The sequence below is a fragment of the Neophocaena asiaeorientalis genome, unplaced genomic scaffold, assembly GCF_003031525.2.
Source record: "Neophocaena asiaeorientalis asiaeorientalis breed wild unplaced genomic scaffold, Neophocaena_asiaeorientalis_V1.1 scaffold129, whole genome shotgun sequence".
Classification (NCBI taxonomy): Eukaryota; Metazoa; Chordata; class Mammalia; order Artiodactyla; family Phocoenidae; genus Neophocaena; species Neophocaena asiaeorientalis.
Window position 1 is genome coordinate 5,436,302 of NW_020172446.1, and position 21,893 is coordinate 5,458,194.

General features: G+C 52.2%; 1 protein-coding gene across 2 annotated transcripts in view; it reads left to right on the forward strand.

The window, feature by feature from the left end:
- The window catches only part of ABR (ABR activator of RhoGEF and GTPase), a 175,268-nt gene that overhangs the window by 95,484 nt on the left and 57,891 nt on the right, over positions 1-21,893 (forward strand). For both annotated transcript variants that reach the window (XM_024735921.1, XM_024735931.1), the window contains 3 exons: positions 7,782-7,880; positions 14,504-14,689; positions 19,813-19,920. In XM_024735921.1, coding sequence (XP_024591689.1) covers positions 7,782-7,880; positions 14,504-14,689; positions 19,813-19,920 — 393 coding nt within the window. The remainder of the gene's footprint in view (positions 1-7,781; positions 7,881-14,503; positions 14,690-19,812; positions 19,921-21,893) is intronic.

Consider the following 21,893-nt stretch of genomic DNA (forward strand, 5'->3'; position numbering starts at 1 on the left):
CAGAGGAGCTGGTCGATGTGAAACTAGGAGGCCGTAATTCCTTGTTTCCATGGCAGCAATGGGATAAGTGCACTTGTGAAGTTCAGGCCAAGGGAGCCACTCTCTTCCAAGCAAGTGGAATCTGGTGAATCTGGGCTAGGGCATGAGAGCATTTGGAGAGATCGAGGGCCAGAGGTCCCTGAACTTCCTTGAAGGGAAAGAATTGGATCAGCCGAAGAGGGGCGGTAACAGCTGGCTTGGACGCAGGAGCCAGGTGGCTAGGCACTTTACCCAAGGTGGGCATAGGCAGGAAGCATCTGCTGGACCCCAGCCCACCGACTCTGGGGCTGTCTCGGCAGCAATGCCTCTGTTTAATCAGAGAAGTTGCCTCGAAGGTAGAGCAGGAGGGGAGTGGTTGCCGCAATCCCCTTCTCTTCACGCCCCCCCGCCCCCCACCCCGCCCCAGGGGCCGGGATTCCACTTGAAAGTGCGCCAGTGCTGTCTAAGGCATGCACACCACACCGTCCTTCCTTTCTTTCACCTCTAACCTCAGTGTTTTGCTCACCTCCTCTCTGTTCTGTGGCTTGAAGGGAGGGCCAGTGAGAACGTATGGCAGGGAGCTCACAGACTGCAAGCCAGGTTGCCTAACAGAGAGCGCCCGTCTTGTGGGGCCCGAGCCTGTCTGCCCTGGCAGCACTGCACCCCAGAGGGCATGGTGCACAGAGCATTGCTCTGGGCAGGAGACTGTCGCTGAGCCTCTCTGGGCCTCCTGTAAGATGGGGATCACTGCCCTGCTCCATCCGTGCTACAGTGTGGATCAGAGGAGGAGCTAATGGAGGTAAAAATAGACTGCAGACCCATGGGTAGATGGCTGATGTGTGGAAGGGGCGGAGCAGTCGCTGTAGGCCTGGGTGTGGGGCAGAGAGGAGCCCCAGCCCTGGTTTTCTCATCTGGTGCTAGCTCGGCACACTGGGGTAAGTCACATCTCTCACTGGGCCCCCAGGGCCTTGCCCTTAGGGTCTGCCCAGCCATCCCAGGAACAGGATGGGGAAAAGTCTTGTTTATGAGGCAAAAGCACCTGCTGGGAGCTCAGTAGTAGTAGTGTGTAGGGTGGGACCTCTGTGGGTTCCTAACGGCCCTTCTCTGAGACACCCTCCCCAGCACAGATGGGGTTCCACTCACATGCTGCCTTATGGGTCCTCCCTTACTCTGGACCTCTAGTCTGGCTTATACCGGGCTAGCCCCTGTTTCATTCTGTTTGGAACTCTAGACGTGTGCCTCTCTCCTCCAGGGCAGGGCCCTCTTGTTTTCATTGTGAACGCTGCACGGTGCTTGGTGTGTGGCTGGTGTCCAGTGGATTGGTGGAATGAGTGAGGCTCCATGGGGCCCACACAGGGCGTACCATGTCCCTGGCCTTATTCCATCTCAGAGGTGTTCTAAGGAGGAAGCACAGGGATACCAAAGGGGCTTGGGTGTACATCACACCTAAAAATGCTGTTCCTCCCAGAGCCCTGTGAGCGCCAAGATGGAGTCTTCCTCTCTACCTCACCACCTCAGTGTTCCCGGACCTGTCTCCAGCACTGGGGGGAGGGCCCCTTTCCTGAGTGTTGGGGGATTCCAAGCCCCCTGTCCCAGCCTGAACACGTCTAGGATGCCCTTCTCTACCAGGCTTGGCCATCTATAGAGGGAAAAGACGAACAGAAAGCTCATTGATTCATTCAACGAACACTGTCAGGTTGTGTTCTATTCAAAGCAGGCTGCCTGGGGGAGGAGACAGGTGAACAAGGCTTGGTCCTTTCTCAAAAAGAGTTCACAGTTCAGGGTAAGGGGGCAAGTTCGCAGATAATAGGAACATAATGAGAAAGTAGGGAGGGCCATGAGAAGGGTTCTGATAAAAGGGTACTAAATTCAGAGGAGGAGGGACCACTTCTCGTTGAGTCAGGGCTGGACTGGGCGCATGTGTGTGCACGTGTGTGTGTGCGTGTGCACGTGTACATGTGTGAGGTCAGGGCTCATTTCTGGAGGGTGTGCTCCTGTCCTGGGCTGTGGACTGGGCACACTCCTGCATGGTAGACTCTTCTTGGCGGCTGGTAGAAATCCAAGGCATTTCTCTCTTTGCTATTACTTTACTTCAGGAGTACTTACCTTAAACAGTAGTCGTGTTCCTGAGCACACGTCCAAATGCCAGTCCTATAAATCAATCCTGTTTTCAGTGTGATTTCCGAGATGCTTCATCTTCCTGGGGGACAGATGTGAAGATGGCAGTGGTTTTCTCCAGAGCTGGAGCTTGCTATGCGTTTCAACCCACACTCCCCTTTGAGGAGTTAATGGTCTATAAACTGATAATAACGTGAATACTGATAGCAGCATCACCTCTCCTCTGTAAAGTGTTGCGTACGTCCCCCAAATCTTTCATAGGATTCTATTTAAAGGTACCTAGGGCTGATAGGGGCCTTGCTATATAAAGAACTCATTTGTCAGGAATTTTGAAATCCTTTTGTAATGCAGATTAACCCTTCAGGTTAATTCTGTGCCGATTTTTAATGGATTATCTGAACAACCTGTGTTTCTTTTTCACTTGTCCAGGTCTCCGCTCCCTCCATGTGCAGTGATGGCCATGCCTGTGTCCCCCACTTAGGTTTTTTTCCCGAAGTGTGAGCCACATATGAGATGATTTGAGAGATGATTTTAGGTGGCACCTGGATATATATTTTGCACTTTAATAGTTAGGCGTAAATTTTAATGTATCTTAGAAAAGAATAGGGACTTCACTGGTGGTCCAGTTGGTTAGGACTCCGCGCTTCCACTGCAGGGGGCACGGGTTCCATCCCTGGTCAGGGAGCTAAGATCCCACATGCCGCGTGATGCAACCAAAAATAAAAATAGAAAAGTGACTTGCACATCTTTCCTGTGATTTCAAATATAATGCTTGGGATAAGGTTGTGCTTTTAAGAAGCCAGTTGTTGTGAAGAACAGTATTAAGTAAATTATAGTGCCGGTGGTATGTATGACAGAACTGCAAAGGTGTGGGATGTGAATAGCTGAACTCTGAAAACACTGCTGGACCCCATGAGACCTGCCTGCAGCTTCAGACAGCAGGGAGCCCAGAATTTGGAGATCTACCCTTTAGGAGGGTCCCCCGGCGGTGCCCGCCCCACTACCCACCCCCACTCTGTTCTGCTGAGGAATTAGCTGAAAGAGACCTCCCTGGTGCCTAGGGCTGGGGAGAGGAGAGAATGGCTGGAGTTGAGTCCCTGCATCGACTCAACTCAGGGAGGGGCCAGCTGTCCTGAGGCTGAGGCTGATACTTGGCATGGACATAGCGCCTAGACCCAGTGGCATCTGCTCTGACCAGAGCCCCCCCCATCCACGGGGTGCTCCTTGCAAACTGGTGTGGCCCATGGACTGAATTCTACTGTCTATGGAGCTGCTTGGCCTAAGGCTCTGAATTGCAAGTGGCCCTGCTTGTTCAGCCCGCGTTGTTGTCTTGGAGGAGATCAAGGCTCCTGGAGAGAGTCTTGACTTGGCCTGGAACCAAACCTTTGGAGACTTTATTTAGCCCCGACTGTAGAAGACCAGGCCAGGCCAGAGCCAGCTAAGCCTTACTTGCAGATACTGTCCCTACCAGAGTGACTTGACCTCTTGGATTTGGGGCCTCAGGTGGACACTTTCAGCCCAGCAGATTATGTAAAATACTGGGCATGAACGAGCCCCCCGTGGCTGCTGCATTTCGTAAGCTCCACTTGGGGAGGAAGTGGGGACAGTGTCACCCAGATGGCAGCTTCCTTGTGCTGCAGGACTGGCAAGCAGCGTGGCACGGGCTCTGGGGGCCCTGAACTCCAGAAAACCCCTCCCTGGAGATTCTGGGTGTGTGGGCACCTCTGGAGGGCTCTTTGGGGGCAGAGACTGTCTCCTTCACTTGTCTTCCCAGTGCCGGGCACATGGTGGGGAATGAGTGAATGGATGTTGAACCCTGGTGTTTTATGGGATGATAATAGCTCCAGGAGGATTGAAGAAACAATTGTGAATTTCCAGATAATTCCAAGCCAGGGACAGGTGGGGTCTGAGGAAAGTGAAGATGGATGAGGTTTTGGGTGGTAACTGACAACAGGCCACCTGTTGGTAAAATGCACAGAATTTAATTTCACATCCTTTCCCATCACCTCCACCCCTGTGCCAGCCAAAATGTCAGGGTGAATGTGGCCCAGAGTGGGGACTCTTGGGGGTGGCTACTTACTGCCTTCTGGGGGGTTCTTTCAAGATTGGACTCTGAGGTTGGAGTCTCACGAGGAGCGGGTCCTGCTGCAGTGGGCCGTCACGGGGCCTGACACAAGGGTCTGTGATCATGCCAGGGCAGGGGAAGGCTTGGTGGGGCTGTGAGTCACTGCGTCTTCACCCTGGTCCTGGTCCAGCCAGCTCTACATTTAAGCTCACATTGTGCTTAAGTGACTTCCTTGAGAGGGTGTTTGCCAGGCCCTCAGGCAAATCCCCAGCTGGCAGGGAACAGGGCACAGGAGGGGAGCACTGGCCCCCCGACGTGGGGGGCGAGTTCCCATTTGTCAGGCTGGGGAAGCAGCAGGTCTGACCTCGACCTCCACTCCCACCTCCAGGGCTGCGAGCCCTACTCCAAGCTCCGGTCTCATTCCTTGGAGGGGGTGCTGCCTGCCTGCCTTGGCCACAGCTCTGGGCAGCTGGCATTTTCCACTCTCTGTGCCTCAGAGGGATAATGATAACACCTTCTAGACTGTGGGATTCCAGTCAGTTAATCCACGTAAAATGCTTAGAACAGTGCCTAGTACTTGTGAAACCATCAATAAATAACCATTGTCTCTCCCTAAAGCTTGGCATCCATACTGGTCTCCTAATGCTGCCGGAAACAAATTACCACACCTTTAGTGGCTTAAAACAACACAGATTTATTCTCTTACAACTCTCAAGGGTCAGCAGGGCTGCATTCCTTCTGAAAGCTCTAGGGGAGAGACCCTGTTTCCTTGCCTTTTCCAGCTTCTAGAGGCCCCCTGCATTCCTTGGCTCCTGGCCGCATCCTTTGTCTTCAAAGCCAGCAGTGTAGCATCTTTCAGTCTTGCACTCAATCTCTCCCCGTCCCCTTCCGCCTCTCCCTCTCCTTCTGGGGGCTCATAGCCTTATTCTCTTGCCTGCCTCTCACAAGGACCCTTGTGATTACATAGGGTCCACCTGCTCATTCATTCCCAGGATAATCTCCCCACCTAAAAATCCTTAATCAATTTGCAAAGTCCCTTTTGCCGCATAAGGTGACATAGTCACAGGTTTTGTGGATTAGGAGGTGGACATCTTTGGCAGGACCTTGTTCTTCTATCACAGGATCAGATTACATTTCAGAGACTGGGAGAGGCAGCCTCCAGCACAAATTGCTAACTGGTTTGCTGATGAAAGGTCAAGGGTTAAGTCCTTCACCTGGGGAAAGGGCAGGAAAGCCTGTGAGAACATGCTGGGGTGGCCATGCAGCAGGGGGAAAGCAGCTCTCCTTGGGACATAGGAGATTTCTGGTAGCTTCAGACACTCTCCCAGCTTATGCTAAGGGTGTGCATTTGATGCCCAGAGAGGGATCTGTTTGAGATTCCAGTTAAGCATCCGAAGCTTGAGAAAGGAACAGAAGACTGAGGAAATCATTAGAGCAGTGGATGAGACCAGAATTTGGTGTTCGAGGACCTGCAGGGGAATCCCAGCTCTGCCACTTTCTGGCTGTGTGGTTCTGGGCTAGTCTCCTCCCTCTTTTAAGTCTTATTTGTTTGTTTCCATTCGTAAAATGGAAAAATATAGTACCTCCCTCAGGGAGGTATTTGAGAGAGGGATGAAGCTAAATGAGAGAGTGGAAAGGACTTACAAGGCTTAATAAATGGCAGGTGCCCACATGTTAGGGGCAACACGTGGTGCTGGGCTTTAGGGGTGTCCAGAGGAGCGTGACGCAGGTGCTTCAAAGACCCTACAGAATCACCGTGCAGGTAACAAGATAGGGCACACGTCAGGTGCTGCGGCGGTGCCACGGATTCTGACACGAGAGCTGACACTGCAGGCCAGAGGCTTCAGCTGTGTCTTCAGGAGAGAAGACCCCATGTGGGAGAAGGCATTTCAGGCAGCAGGGATGGCGATAACCAGAGTTCAGCGGCTGGAACATTACTGGCATATTGGAAAGGAGGAGATCTGATGGCTGTTGGGGAGATTGGACAAGTAGGGAGAGGCACTAGGAGCCATTGCAGGTGTTTAAGGAGAGAATATGCTGAACCGCATCACACTTTGTAGTCATATGTTTATATTTACTCGGCTTTTGTGTTTTTTTGTTTGTTTTTTAACATCTTTATTGGAGTATAATTGCTTTACAGTGGTGTGTTAGTTTCTGCTCTATAACAAAGTGAATCAGCTATACATATACGTAAATCCCCATATCTCCTCCCTCTCACGTCTCCCTCCCACCCTCCCTATCCCACCCGTCTAGGTGGTCACAAAGCACCAAGCTGATCTCCCTGTGCTATGTGGCTTCCGCTTTTGTTTTTTAACGTCTTTCTTTCCCACTAGATTATAAGCCAAATGAGCATAGGGGCTATTGAATGCTTGTTTCCCATTGTATCTACAGGGTCTGGTGGGCATTTGTTGAATGAATAAATAAATGAGTGAAGAACCTACTTGAGTCCCCCAGTAATCACATTTGGCAGCATTAAGTCTTTGACAAGCCTCAGGTGTAGGGTGGTGTTCCGGGAAGGCTCATCTGGCTCTGGTGAGTGGAGCGGAGGCAGGAGAGAGCGGCACTTGGAATCCAGTGGGGAGTGGGATGCTGTGGGTCTCTACCACAGCAGAGGAGAGGGTGGAGCAGAGGGAAGAATCCTTGAAGAGATGAGCAAGGACACTTTGAAGAGCTTGGGGACTCAGTGTGGCAGAGGAGGGGGAGAGAGGAGGAAGAGGGGGCCAGGAATGACTTGGGGATCTTAGGTGACAAGAAGAATTTTACGTCTTTTCACTCAGGGAAGGTTTTCAAGCACTTTCTGTGTGCGGGGCACTGTGCTGGTTGGTGGCCACTCAAGGCTAAATGGGGTATGATCTCCACCGCAGAGGAGAAGGAACTCTGGAGGGAGGAGGAGGCCTTTTGGCGTCTGTGCCTTACGCAGTCAGGAAATGCTGGCGGGGGTCGGGGGGGTACAAGGGGTAAAGTTGATGGCCCACAGCCAGCACCTTCCATTGTGGGATTGAACCCCCAGGGACAGGAAGATATAGTCAGAGGTGTAGCTGGAAGGCCACTCGGCCGGGATTCCCATGCCCACTTCCATCCCATCCTCTCTATCCCTACTCCTCTCTGTTTACACATCACTTCCCCGGGGCACCTCCTCTGGCCCCTGCTGTGCCCTCCATGTGACCGTGCCCTGCCTCAGTCATGACTCTGATTTCCCTTCTTAACTGTCTGTATCCCACCCCCCCAACACCCCCGTTAAACTGCTCCCACACATGGGGTCAGGTTCTTTTTTATCTTGCTCACTATTATAAGGTTGAATAGGTGGATGGATACAAATAAGGAAATGTGGGGAAAAAAAGGATGGGAGAGAATTAAAGCAAGACATTAGCAGTAGGAGTAAGGGTGATTGTTTTTCCTTTTATATTTTATATTATATTTCCTTTTATATTTCTGTATTTTACAAATACTTTCTATAATAAGTATTTGGCTTTTATCCCCTGCAAAAGTGTTAAAGAAGAGAAAAAAGGCAAGAAAACAGGCTGCTCAGGATTTTGGTCTCCCTTCTCATGAGCTGTTGGCTTTTGATCTGCTTTTACAGGTGGAAGCAGGGAAAGGCCTGGAGATGAGGAAGCTGGTTCTCTCAGGGTTCCTGGCCAGCGAGGAGATCTATATTAACCAGCTGGAAGCTCTGTTGCTGGTGAGTATATACTCTGGGGCCTTTGTGCTCTAAAACTGCTTTTGGAGTTGGAGAGGGAGGGGGACCTGGACCAGTCCTTCCCAGGGGCAGGGTCTGTGGTACTACTCTGCCTATGGCTTGGCAGCCAAGGTCACTGAAAAGGCCTCTCAGCCCCGGTTCTCCATTACCTGCCCTGGGAAAGGTAGAATAAGAAGCACCACCTGGTTGGGGGTGGCAGACACTCCATCATCCCTGACTATAGTGCAGGCATTACTAATGGATCACAGTTCTCTGTCCAGGTGGGGTCTTAGCCTCCGACTCCGGTTGGTACTCTGGGCAAATCTCAACAAGTCAATCATGTGGAGACCTCTTTGTCATCCCTAGTCCCGTTCCTTCCTTCTCCCTGGAGTAGTCAACCGCTCGCCCCATCCTGAGGCCCTCTGGCCGGAAATGTGTTGAAGGGCTGTCTGTGTGGTTCTGAGAGGCTCTGAGGCATTAGACAGGCTGCCGCCCTCTGTGAATGTGCCTTGGTTTCCTCTCCAAGACGGAGGCGTTGTTGTGAGAATCGGACTGAGAGGGGAACAATACAATGTTTTCAAAAGGTAAAAGTAACCACACAGATATAAGATGTTTTTGCCTCTGAAGAAGGTGCATATTAGATGCGTCTGGATACTTACTATGCAGAGTGATTGTGGCATGTGAAGTTCTCTTCCTTGGGTGTTGTGCAGTCTGAGACATCAGGTGATATCAGAAAAAGGAGGGATAAGAAAGGTAGATGTAAATCAGTAGATAGTCATTCTTACAAGAATTGTAAGATACGCATTTATGTACTTGCTGCTATATATGAGGTATTGGCACCCGGTGTCCCAGGGGACTTGGCATTTATTACCCCAGGAGTAACTATTGAGATGTGTAGCTGCTTTGTAACACACGGGGATGAGTTGGTGGTCGATCTCGCTGGGAGTTTGTTGGTCTGCACAGTCGTTTTTTTCAAGGGAGGAACAGTTTGGCAGGTCCATAAGGACTCGGGTCTGGGGCCAGAGCTAGGGCAAGACTTGACGCTGCCATTAATAGTAGACTTATGGCCCCTGTCTTTCAAACTGTGCAGCTTAACCATTAGTGGGTAATGTAATCAGGGTAGTGGGGTGAACCAGCATTTTAAAACAAACGAGAAGGAAAATGTCGGCATGCATCCCATGTAGTAAGGATAAGTACTATTTCATGCAACTTTTGGCTTGTGTGGATATGTGTATGTACGTACTGGGCCACATGCTTTCTTACATGCGTTGTCGGTTTTAAAAACCACTGGTGGGACTTCCCAGGCGGTCCAGCGGCCAAGACTTCGCACTTCCAATGCAAGGAACAGGGAGGGGTTCAATCCCTGGTTGGGAAACTATGATCCCACATGCTGCGCGGCGCAGCCACTAAATAAATAAGTAAGTAAATAAATAAATACGTACGTAAGTAAGTAAATAATTAAAAAAAACCGGCTTTGGGCAAGCCATGGGTAACCTTCTTGAGCCTCAGTTTCCTCATCTGAAGATGAAAACAAGGCCATTACCTTCTCTCTCTCCTTCAGGGAGTTGAGAAAATCAGGTGATCCTTTTGGGGACCTAGTACAGTGCCAGGTACTTAGACACTGAAATATTATCCGAAGGAAGGAGGACAGACAGACGAAATACGCCTTATAAACTATGAATTGCTGTGCCCAGACACAGGGGTATAGTTGTCATTACGTAACGGATGCATATTTGAAAGAAGTTCAGAGGAACCAGACTGCCTGGCTTTGAATCCCTGCTCTACTGCTTACTAGCTGTAGACCTTCAGCAGATTAATGAAGCTTTGTGCCTCATTTTGTCCACCAGCAAACTGGCTGTACTAATATTAGTACTCTCTTCATGGGGCTGTTGTGACGGGTAAGTGAGTTTGCAGGGGAAGCTCTTAGAGCCTGAGTGTGAGTGGATTCTAATTTTTTCTCCTGTTCTGGGAAAGAGCGCAGGTTAGAGCTTGTTTGTTTCTATCAACCCACCAGTTCCCTGAAGGAAGGGGAGGTACATGTTCCCATCAGAAGCATGCCCCTCTTAGATTACAGCTCGGTTCTTATCTGTCACTGGGCCTAATTTGAGTCCCATTTGTCTGGGTAAAGATAACAGATTTAGGGGCCAAAACACTCCCTACCTGCCTGCCTTTCTAACAGCTCACGCTCTCAAGGTAAAAACTGTGAGGCTGAGGCTCCCAGTCCTGGGGTGTGACCCAGGGTAGGTCCCTCCTCTTCCCCCCAGCTTGTTCATCCTGGCTTGGTTCTTTCTGGAGCAGAGGCAAGAGCTAGGGAGGGATGAGCCAGGAGGCCTGGTCTGCACCTGGAGGCCCCTCCGGAAGAGGGGGCAGGACCCTCCACGGCCACAGTCTCAGATGATAAGCCTCAGAGATGAGGAATCAAGCCCTCCTCTCTCTCCTGGAGCTGGGGGCCCTTCCCAGCTACCCAGGAGCTAAGCCCTTTGCTCTTTGGGGTGATCTGACAAAGGCGTTCAGAGAAGAAAACCTGTCTTCCCCAGCTCCCTCCGCCTCCCACACCCAGCTCTCCTTGCCACCCTACCCCCATTCCCGCAGCTCTTCTCCTGAGTGTTTGTTCTGAGTTTCACACTTCCTGATATGCAAACAGCTGGGCGTGTGTAGCCTGGACTGTGGACACACAGACGCAGACGGGGAGGCCACACAGGAGGCTCTGTTCCGCTGCCTGGGTTGCTGGCGAGGCAAGGTAACCTTCCAGAACTCTCCAGGTTCCTGATGGGCTCAGATGACAAGGGAAGAGGGTCTGGGAGCTGGGGCTGAGGTGGGGAGTGGAGGAAGGGGGCAGACCAAATGCATGTAATTCTGCAAGTCTCTGCAGGCTGCAGGTGAGCTGGGTGCTCCCTCTGGCCTGCCTTTGCCTTAGCACCTTCCAGCCCTGGGTCCCACCTGGCCCTCCTCTCTTCGACTCTCCTTCTGGAGTTTGCTTTGCTCCTTATCTGTAAGATAGGTTCAGGATGCTCCCCGACCCCTCCACCCCCGCCCCCAGCCTGTGGTGATAGTTAACAAAAGTACATGTGGCAGCCTCCAGGCCTCTTGGGATAGGAGGTAGAGGAAGTGGGCCGATTTCTTTCCCTGGTTTCGAAAGTCAAAAGGCAACTTGCTGGGGGACAGAAGAGACAAATGACAGTGTGAAGTCATGAAAAGAGTTTGAACCCGCCTGGCCCGCCTTCCTGAGGAGCACTTCATGGGACACCCAGAGCCAGAGTTAACTCTAATAAAATGGGGAACTGGCGCCCCATCCTCTGCTGCAGGATTCTGGGAAGAGGGAGGGGTAGCTGGTGTGCTCTGTCAGGAGAGCAGGGCTGCCTGTGCCTTTCTGCTGCCCTCCCTGCCCGAGGCCTATTTTCAGGCCTTCACCAGATAAAAATAACTGCCTCCCAGGGTCTCAGGCCAGCTGGGGGCACGCATCCAGCACTTTCCCTTCCCCCAAAGGGCCCCCCAACCTTGTCCTGAGAACCAACGGCCTGATGCCCCAAGCGCAGTCCCTGTCTGTGTGACCTGCCCCTGGTGAGCACCGGCGCTTCCCCTTTTGCAGACAGAGTGGGACTTCAGGAGGAAGCAGAGCAGTTGTGTCTTGTCCCTGCATAGGCAGCTTCTGAGAAATCCTGACCCCCTCCTTCTTCCCCAGGACTGCTCTCTCCTATTTCCTTTATTCCCCCCGGGTGGGGATTGTACCCCGGCTGGGACAGGGACTCCGCGGTGACTTGGACCCTCCTCAGGACCTGGGTAGATAGAGGTAAAAAGGGTAAACTCTGACTGATCCCAAGGGCCAGCTCCGTATCCTTCACGGAACATCGGGAGCCATGAGCTCAATGTCGCTGCCGACCTGGGGTGGGGAAAACATTCTTCTTCTCCTGGCCCCGGTTCCCTCTGTGTCCCTGCCTGCCATGCTTCCCCAGGCCCCAACCCTCCACTTACTCTGATATTCCCTCTGAGGCCCTTTCCCATCACCTCCTCTGTGAAGCCCTCTCCGAGCTGTGCCAGTTGGTTGGTATTTAACAGTCCAAGTCGAGTAATAAGTGTATCTTGCTTTGTCCACCAAAATGTTTCATTTGTGTTGGTCCAGTTTACCCAAATAGATTATAACGTTGTCCGGAGCAAGGAGCATGAGTCATAAAAATAATCTCCTGAAGGGAAAATTGGACCCCGTCACTCCCCTGTTTCAATCCCTCCGGGGAAAGCCAGGTCATTACATGGGCTTAAAAGCCGCATTCCTTCCCCCTGTGTGATCCGGCCTCTGCTCACCCCTCCAGCCCTCCTTTAGGGCCCTGCTCGCCAACCTCCTTGCTCGCAGCACACGGGCTCACTGGCTTGCTTCTAGCTCCTCTCTCTGCCCAAGCTATTCCCACCTTGGGACCAGGCGTTGAGGAGCTCTGCCTGAAATACTGTCCCCTTTGCCCCCACGCTTCCATTTCAGGTCAGTGTTTCCTTCTTGTCCTTCAGCAGGACATCCCCTTATTTCCTTCATTGCACTTATGTGTGATTTTGTGTTTGATTGTTTCCTCGTGTTTTGTTTGTCTCCTCTACTAGATGGGAGGTTCCATGGGGGCAGTGGTTAGTGAATCACTGAATACCCCCTACACCCCCTGGTCTGGCCTTACGTGGGCACTTGGTCCATTATTTGCGGGGTAAATAGTTACAACAGTAGCAGCTAACACTTACTGATTGCCTTCTATGTGCCAGGCACAGTCTCAATATTTTAGATAAATGATGGCTTTTGATCTTCCCATCAGTGTTCTTGAGAAGGTAATATTATCCCGGTTTCACAAACAAGGCTGCTGAGGCCCAGAGATGCTAAGTGACTTGCCCACAGCTGTTAAGCGGCAGAATGGGGACTCTGGCCCACACTGCCTGGCCTGCACCAGGTCGAACCCCAGCCTGCTTTCCTAGCAAAGGGCTGGACGTTAAGGCCTCATTGGTTCCAGCACTGAGAGGGTCAGAGGAGGACTTCTGCTTTTTCCTGCTTTCATCATCACGTCTGGATTTTTTAGAGCTGGGAGGACAGGGGAGCTAGAAGTCAGAGTATTGTCTGGGTCTTTAAGTAGATGGGACTTCCCCTTGTGGACAGACAGATGGGAGGATAGAGTGAAGCCTGGCTGGACATCCGGCAGCCGCGGCTGGCTCGAGCTTGGGGGTCTTCTCTCAGGGTGAGCCAGCAGTAACTTCAGCCTCCCTCGGTGGAGGTGTTCCGTGCAGTCCAGCACTGAGTCACCCATTCTCTGCTAGAATGCTTGCGTTGTCGAAAGCTCGCTACCTAATCCTGTGAGGTAGTGGGGGGCGGCTCTAGTGAGCCCATACCTGCGCCTGCAACTTCTCCTTTCTGCCCTCTGGGTCTCCAGAATGACCCAGACTAAGTCAAAGGCCTCTTTCCACACAGCCCTTTATGTTCACAGTAGATGAAGAACACCAACCATGTCTGACTCAGGCTTCTCTCTCTCAAGTAAGCGTACCCCTCCCCCCCACCTCCCCACCCCCATGCCTTCTCTATGGGGCAGGTTCCCAGACCCTCTCCCCTGAAGGGCCTTTGGTGTGCAGTCTGGGCATCTTTGGGGGCTTTAGGGCTGAAGGAAGGTCAGCCATGGAGGAGCTCTTTATCCTTCAGTATCATTGATTGTTTGTTTCAATGATTAATTTTAATAGCTTTTTTTCCTGATTATAAAATTAATATTTACTCACTGGAGGTGATTTAGAAGATACAGAAATCCCACTGAAGAAAATGTATCCAAGCCTCATTTTCCCCTCATGTTGGTCTTTAAGGAGATAACTTCAGCTCCCAGCAAGTGTTGGGGATGGTCCTGAGCTTCCGTCTGTCACCTCACCCTCTCCACCAGCAAGCCTTGGAGCACCTTGGTGTAGATAAGCAGAGATGACAGATAGGGATATTGCATGTCATCTTGCATGTCAGCCTCGGCGTTGAGAAAGAGTCTGAGGCTACGACAAGGCTCAGTGAGGAAGGTCATTGTGATTGCTTAGCAATGTCTGCCATGGGTACCGGAGGTAGCACGGTGGCATGCGTGCCACGCTCACTCTCTCTATACTAAGTGATGGGAACTTAAGATATCAGTGCAACTGAGATTGGTTTGGGTCCCTTAGAAACTCTATTCCCCAAGTCCTAGAATCATGTTCTGTTTCTTGGAAGGAAATAGCTAAGGGGTTGAGTTCCCAGTCAAACCCTCCTTCCCACTGAAGCATGACAAGGGAGTTTGTGACTCAGAGCATGAGGCCATTGTGGAGGAAAGCTATGGACCCCGTTAAACCATCAAGCAAACCCAGTACAGGCTGAGAACCAGAGGTCCCTCAGGGGACACAGGGTGGGAGAAATGTGTCCTGGCACCACCCCTCGGACCTGATGGGACTGCTGGACCAGGCTCCCTCTTCTTACAGTAATGGGTGGCTTGCTGGGGCCTGTGACAGCAGCTGCTCCATTCAAACCACGCTTCAGGTACCCTGGCCTCAGTGGCCTTATCTGGGCAGAACTCGAGCAGCAGGAGGGCCTAATCTGGGCCCTGGGCCTGCTGACCCTCCGGTTGATTTGCCTCTCACCTCTGCTCTTTCTTCCTCTTCTCGCCCAGCCCATGAAACCCCTGAAGGCCACTGCCACCACCTCCCAACCCGTGCTCACCATCCAACAGATCGAGACCATCTTCTACAAGATCCAGGACATTTACGAGATCCACAAGGAGTTCTATGACAACCTCTGCCCCAAGGTGCAGCAGTGGGACAGCCAGGTCACCATGGGCCACCTCTTTCAGAAGCTGGTGAGTCTCCCGTTGATGGAGGGCCCTTACCCGGGACCTCAGTGGAGTTGCCGGTGTTGAGAGAGGACTGGTCAGCCCCAGACCTCCTGGCCTCCTTGAAGGCCTGAGTCATTTCTGAGTCCTGGAGGAAAGCCTGGGCTTCTGCCTTATGGGGAACCTGGGCCTGCTGCCCCGACTCCCAGCCTCCCCCAGTGAAGCCCTAGACTGCTTCTAGGGCTGCCAGGGACAGGCCACGTGGGTAGGTGCCCTTGGCAGGGCACTGTTTCTCTCACCTGGGGGCTCCAGGGCTGGACCGAAGGCTCCCCTGCTGGGCTGCAGGGCCCTGTACCTCAGCCGGCAGAGGGGCAAGTGCCAGGTGGACGGGCAGGGACTGCTCACCTGAGACTTCAGATGCTCGCCTCACTTCTGCACTGCCTCTGAAGTGAAGAGTCAGGAGGGAGACCATGTCAGCCAACGATCCTCTCCTGAGGACCCTGGAGCAGGAAGCACTAAGAGCCCAGCCCACCCACAGGGCAGGGAGAGGGACAGAGGAGGTGGAAGTAGCGTGCGGCCTTGGTCGGGAACGACCCTCTCCTCTAGCTCGGTGTCCGTCTCTGGCCGCGTCCCCTGAGGACCCCCAGTCACACCCACAGGGCCCCCACCGGCTCTCCGCCACATAACTTCTGCCAGTCCGGCAGGCGGGATGGAGCTCAGGAGTCTGTGGCCCTATCCTCTGGGTATGAGTTGGACGGGGCGGGGCAGGGAGCAGTGCTTCTCCGTTTCCTCCCCTGCAGTGGTGGGACCTGTTGAATGGACAGGGCTCTGCTTTTCTTACATGGAGAAGACTCTTGCTTGGATGCTCCTAGGCCACAAGCCCAGCGTGCTCAAAACTGAACTCATTGGCTCTGAAGTTCTTTGCTCTTTTCCCCGTCTCAGTGGGTGCAGCCATGTCCCAACCCCCGTCCATCCATGACTCCCGGGGGCTCATCCTTGGCACCTCCCCTCCCCCACCCCCTTCCACCTCCCTGCATCCCATGGGGTCCACTTCTTTAAAGCTCACAGCCACCAGCTTCTCTCCAGCCCTCTGGCGCCCTCACCTGGACCACTGCTGTGGCCTCATGAGTGGCTTCTGCCCCAGACCTGCCTCCCAGGCAGCCTCTGGCCTCTACCTAAAAGCAGGAGAGCGTTTTCTAAACTCCTGACCGGACCTCAAGTCCCCCCTGCTCAGGGATTTGGATAAAGGCCAGGCTCCGAGGAGTGGCTTATGAGACCCTCTGCTGCTGGCCTCAGCTCCCCTCTCTGCGCCCCCGATGCTGAACCTTCTGGTCTCAGTTCACACTGCAGGCGCGCTTGACCTCTCTGTACTTGGCGCTCTAGCCTGAAATGTCCTTCTCTGTCTTATCTGGCTTCTCTGGTCAGTTTCCAATTTACAAATGACCTCCGTGGAGAAGCCTTCCACAGCCTCTGAAATGCAGCCCCTATGCTTACCCGCTCCGTGAACACTAAACTGCCCGACTCCCCAGAACCATAAGCTCCAGGAGGACAGACTGTATTTTCTTCAGTTTGGGCCCCCAGAACCAGCCCAGTGATGAGTACATGAATGAGTGAGTGAGTGAGTGAAGGAATGGGTGAATGAGTGCACCGTGTCCTTGACCCCTGGGACCAGGCAGAAGTTGGAAAGGCATTGAGGAGACATCACAGGACCTGAGGTCTGTGTCCTGAGGGACAGCAGTGTTACAGAGATGAGCACAGTTTCTAGAGCCAGGTCGCAGCTGGGTTTGAATCCGGGTTCTGCCACAGGTTAAACTTGTGACACCTGGCAACTTACCCAACTTCTGACTCAGCTTCCTCATCTGTGAAAACGGGGATAATAATGGTATTTCGTTTATTGGATTGTTGTGAGGACTGAGTGAGTTAATACCTGAAAAGTTCTTGGAACAGGACTTGGAATATAGTAAATGAGTAAATACCCAGTAGTTAGCCATTATCATTACTGTTATTACTATTATTACTGCTATTATTATTATTAGGAAGAAGCACCCCTGAAAGGCGTTGTTGCCAGGGAACTCCACACTTCTGGTTCTGGCAGCCCCAGAGTGCTGGCCCCAGTTCAGGGATGATGAGCGCCCAGTCATCACTGCCCGCCTGGTCCAGGAGCCTGAGCTGCTGGGCTTGGTGGGCAGCCTCTCCTCAGCCCTCAGGAGGGCAGAAGAGAGCAAACCCAGGGAGGGGGCGGGGGGGGGGGGGGGGGGGGGGGGGGACTGGAGCAGAGTGGAAAGGCTGTCCCAGTTTATCTTTGTCACTTGAACCCTGCTGTCACCAGGCTTCCCCATTCTGGTCTGAGCTTCACTGGCCTGGCTATGAATTTGCTACCCCCCTCTTCCCTCGCCCTGCATCATGAACTGATGTCTGAAGCCCCTGGGGCTACAGGCTTGGGAGGAGGCCGGGCAGGCCAGGCATCTGGAGACAGTTTATTTTCAGCTGGTCTCCGGGTATTTGATTATCCATTACTGAGAGAAGGGAATTAGCATCTCCGTTGTTTGTTTTATGGGATCACCCCAGTGCCGAGCTGCTGTTTCCAAGCAACCTCCACTTCCCAGTTAATGGCCCTGGCAGGCCAGGCCTTGGACCCTGCAGACTAAGGTGCTCCATGGAGATGGCAGTGCCTGGGATGGCCGGTGAGCCCTGCACACAGGCCTTCTGCCCAGGTGGATCCTGCTTCTGGCTCACCTCCGGCTACTCCCTTCTGTAGTGGGATAGGAGGGTAGCGTTCCACCCTGAGCACCCAGCCTTTATCCTTCTGTGGGAAGGGGGACAAGGAATGTGCATACTTAGAAGATAGCAATGATACTTTGGTTTAGGAAGTGACTGGCTAGCACATCCCCTGTAGCTCGGGACACCAATGGGCCAGGACTCCCTCTGGAAGAGGAAGCGAACTCCATCCCTTCCCGCTCCTCCCCATCTGGGATTTTCCTTTCTGAAAAGTCTGGCCCATCTGGGGCTGAGACCTGCATGGCTCTGGTCCTGGCTTCTTCACAAGCATCCCAGCTCTCACTTTCCCCTCTGGCTTTCCTGCGCCCCACCTGCCAGCTTCCTCGAGTTCTGTCTCTGCCCTGGGTGGCTCCAGGTCCCCCACCCACCTCTTCGGATCCTTGAGGAGCACAGGGATTCTGCAGAAAGCAGAGTCGATCCGGGGCAGGGCTCAGGGGCAGCCCACTTCCCCCCTCGTACCTTGGTGGGTAGAACGTCCTTGCTACTTCATTGGAAAAAATTTTAACCAGAAAATCTAGAGAATAATGTAGCAAACAATGGTGCAGTCACCTCCCAGAATTAACAGATGTTAAGCTCTGAAGATATATGGAAAGACTTTTCAATCAAGAAAACAAAGCATTACAGATGAGAATGAAGTCTCTCTGTCTCTCCCTTTCCTCTTGCCCTTCCTCTCAACCTAGAAGCAGCTACTGACATGAATTTGGTGTGTAGCCTTCTAGGCTGCAGTTCGTGTTTTCGCTATGCATATATATCTTTTTATGGCATTGCATGTACTTTTAAAGTGTATATAAGTGTGTCTATATGTATCATATATTTTGCAATTCAATCAGCATTCATTTTGAAACTTGTCAGCGTTGCTACACAAAGATCTAGTTCATCCATTTTAACTGCACTGTGTGTATGGGTTCCTCTACACATTGTGTGTGTATGGGTCCCCCTTGTGAGCATTTGTTTCCAGTCTTTTCACAAAAGAAAGAGTGAGGCCGGTAAATACCCTTGTTCACATTTCCTTGTGCACACACGTATTCAAGTTTCTTTAGAGCAGTGCTTTCCAGTAGAAATATAGTGCGAGCCACGTATATAACTTAAACTTTTCTAGTGGTCACATTGAGTAAAAATAAACAGGTGAAATTAATGTGAAGAATATATTTTATTTAGCCCAATAGAGTCAAAATATTATCATTTCAGCATGTAAACAAGATTAAGAAATTAATGAGATCATTTACATTCTCTTTCTCATACTAAGCCTTTGAAACCCAGAGTGTATTTTACACTCAGCACATCTCAGTTTGGACTAGTCACATTTTAGGCGCTCAATATCCACGTGTAGCAAGTAGCTCCTGTACGGGACAGCATAGCCCTGGGGTCTGTTTGTAGAAGAGGATTTGCTGAGTAGTAGGCTAAGCTGTGCATATTTTCAACTTTATTAGTTATTGACAAATTACTCTCCAAATAATTATACTAACTTACACCCCCGCAAGCAGTCTGGGAAAGTTCCTATTTTCCTACATTCTTTCCAACCCTTAATACCATTAGACTTTTAAATTTTGACCAGGTTGATGGGTATGAAGTAGTATCTCATTATGGTTTAATTAGAATTTCCACCCTTTGCTCTGGTAAGAGGAAATGTACATGCAGAGCACAGAGAAGGCTTTCCATAAATATTTGTGGAATTGAATTAACGAGCCTTGGTTTCCCCTTTTGCAGAAAGGGCTGATGGCATCTGTTCTGCCTCCCCAAGGAGGCGGCGAGGCTCTGTGTGGTCTGAAGCTGGGGAAAGTTTTGTGTTAGGTTCAAAGCGACATGCAAATGTGTAGAGAGGAAGGACCTCTGGCTCCTTGAAGGCTGAGGAGGTGGGGACAAGGACCTCGAGGGAGGCCAAGGGAAGTGGGGACTGTGCCTTTAAATACAGTTCCCCACACTGAGCATGGGGAGTGGGGCACTGAGCAGGCCACATGTGCCCACCCCTCTCCCTGTCTCCCCCTGCTTCAGCTAATTCCAGGATGTGAAAGATGCGTGAGGCATTAAGGGGCTTCAAACCGTGCGAGACTTTGATGATGCTAAATAAAGCCAAATGCTGCAATGAACTGAGTTTTGGCATGCCAACAAAGGCCGTGCCCTGCTCCCCCCAACCCCCAATACCCCCCTTGTTAACCTTATTGGCTGAGCCAGTTTCCATGGAAACTACCAAGTTCAAAGGGATACTGTAGTATGTTCACCCTGCCTTTTCCTTCTGCTCCCAGCTAGCCACTCAGACCGAGTTAGAGGTTCTGAGTGCTAAGGGAGCTCCAGGTGCTCTGGTTATGCTTTCATCCATTCATTAATCCTCTCTCCCCATCCCTCTCCTGCCCCTCTCTCTCTTCTCCCTGCAGGCCAGCCAGCTTGGCGTGTACAAAGCGTTTGTGGATAACTATAAAGTCGCTCTGGAGACAGCTGAGAAGTGCAGCCAGTCCAACAACCAATTCCAGAAGATCTCCGAGGTGGGCAGCTCCCTGCACAGCCACCCCTACGACTTGGGGTTTGGGGGGCTGCTCAGAGCCTTCTAGCCTTAGGGCCTCTCCTCCCCTGCTTGCCAGTGAGGAAAATCGTTCCCCGGATGAGTAACACTTAGCCTGATTTGCTTTCTTGCCCGCGACATTTTCCCTCTTAACATAAGAATATCGCTTTATGTATGATTTTGTTATTCTCTTTTAGGTTATTCTGCTTTAGAACAGGGGAAGCAAAAAAGGAAATTAAAAAGGCAGCATTCTCCCACACTGTGGTGACCTTAAGCAAGTCACTTCCCTTCTCTTGGGCTTATTTCCTCTGCTATAGAATGAGGTGTCTGGATTGATCCAGCTCATCCCAAGCCTGCTTGACAAGAACCACCAGGGGCACTGTTTAAAATGCAGATCTTCAGGCACCTTCCCTGGAGCTTCAATTCAGAAGGTTTGGGGTGGGGCCCAGGAGTCTGTATTTTTAACAAACTTCCCCAGGTGATTTTTATAATCGGGAAGATTTGAGGGAGTCTGGACTAGGTGATCTTTTAAGATCCTTGCAGTCCCACAGAGAGCGGACAAAGGCCACGTGGATAAGAAGCCCTAGACCGTCTGGCTGGGAATATGCCTGTCCCTGCGGCTGCAGCCCAGCCCTCCCACCACCCTCCTCCGCAGGGCGAAGATGTGGCATTGTCTGCCGCCGACACTTCTATCCAGGAAGTGGCAGGGAAGGGCTCTAGGATTCCTCAGGAGCACAGCCCAGCTCACCCCTTGAGCCAAAAAGATCTCAGGGATACCCCCCACCCCCCACCCCTCCCAACCAGGCCACTGGCTTTACAGTCACAACACCCAGCTCCAAGCTTGGGGCAGGAGAACCTCTGGTTCCAAGGAAAGGGAGCTCCTTCTGCAGTTTTGGAAGTCCTGCCTTATAGGCCCCCTCTGAATCCTTTGCTTTCTCTCTCGGCTCTGTTGCTGGAAAAGTTGGTGAGGTGCGGTGTAGTTTTCGAGAAACTACTGGGGTTATAAGGGTTATACCCAAGTTTGGAATCAGCTGGGAGGCAGTACAAGAGTAGGGCAGATGGAGATGAAAATGTCAGCTTGATTACTAGTCAAAGCCGGATTGGAAAAATGTGGACATGGACCTGTAGCCACACTGGATTTGCTAACACTTCCCCTCCACGTTCAAACACATCTATTGGGGGCAGAGAGAGGAGGGCTGAGCTCTGTTTCTTCTCCCAAACCCAGGGGTCAGGTGAGTCACCCTCTGCCTGGGAGGACGGAGTGGAGTGAGGGGTGGGAAGGTCCCTCTAAGTGGAGCAATGAGGCTGGAGAAAGGGTGTTCCTCTCACGGCTCCCTGCCCTCCCTGGGAACAAACTGGGTTTCCCATCTGTGTTCAGAGTGACCCTGCCAAGGCTGCCCGGGTGCCCGGGTCATGTGTGGTCCAGAGAGTGGTCAGGGGGTTCTCCTCTTAGCCTGGGCTGACTGCGTGTTCTCCATGGTTGGCAGAAACCCCTGCGCTCTTCCCCAAGCCCCTCTCATAGCCAGCTGGCCCCAAGGGCAGAGCGAGGCCCGTGGCCTGCTGCCAGTGGCTCCTCACCCTGACTCATGCGCAGACTCTGTCACTTCCCACTGGTGCTGCTGCTTAATTACTGCAATTAGGCCCCTCCTCCTCTGCAGCAGAGCGATTTCATACCTCTAGGCTGCCCTGGAAGGGGACATGGAGAAAAATTCCCTAAACCTGGGGATCCAGACACAGCCTTGAGAAGCTGAGTAACCTCCCTTTTCCCCAGCCCCACACCCCAGGCTCAGTCCCTGGGGGTTTTCTCTGTCTAGAAACAGCTTGAGGCAGGAGTAGGAAGTGTGGAGCCCCCCCCCCCACTGCCTGGGCATTGCCTCCCAGGCAGAGCAGGCAACATCACCTGGTACCTGACCTTGGCCTCACCTCGTCCCCACCTTCCTGCTGACACGTCCCCTG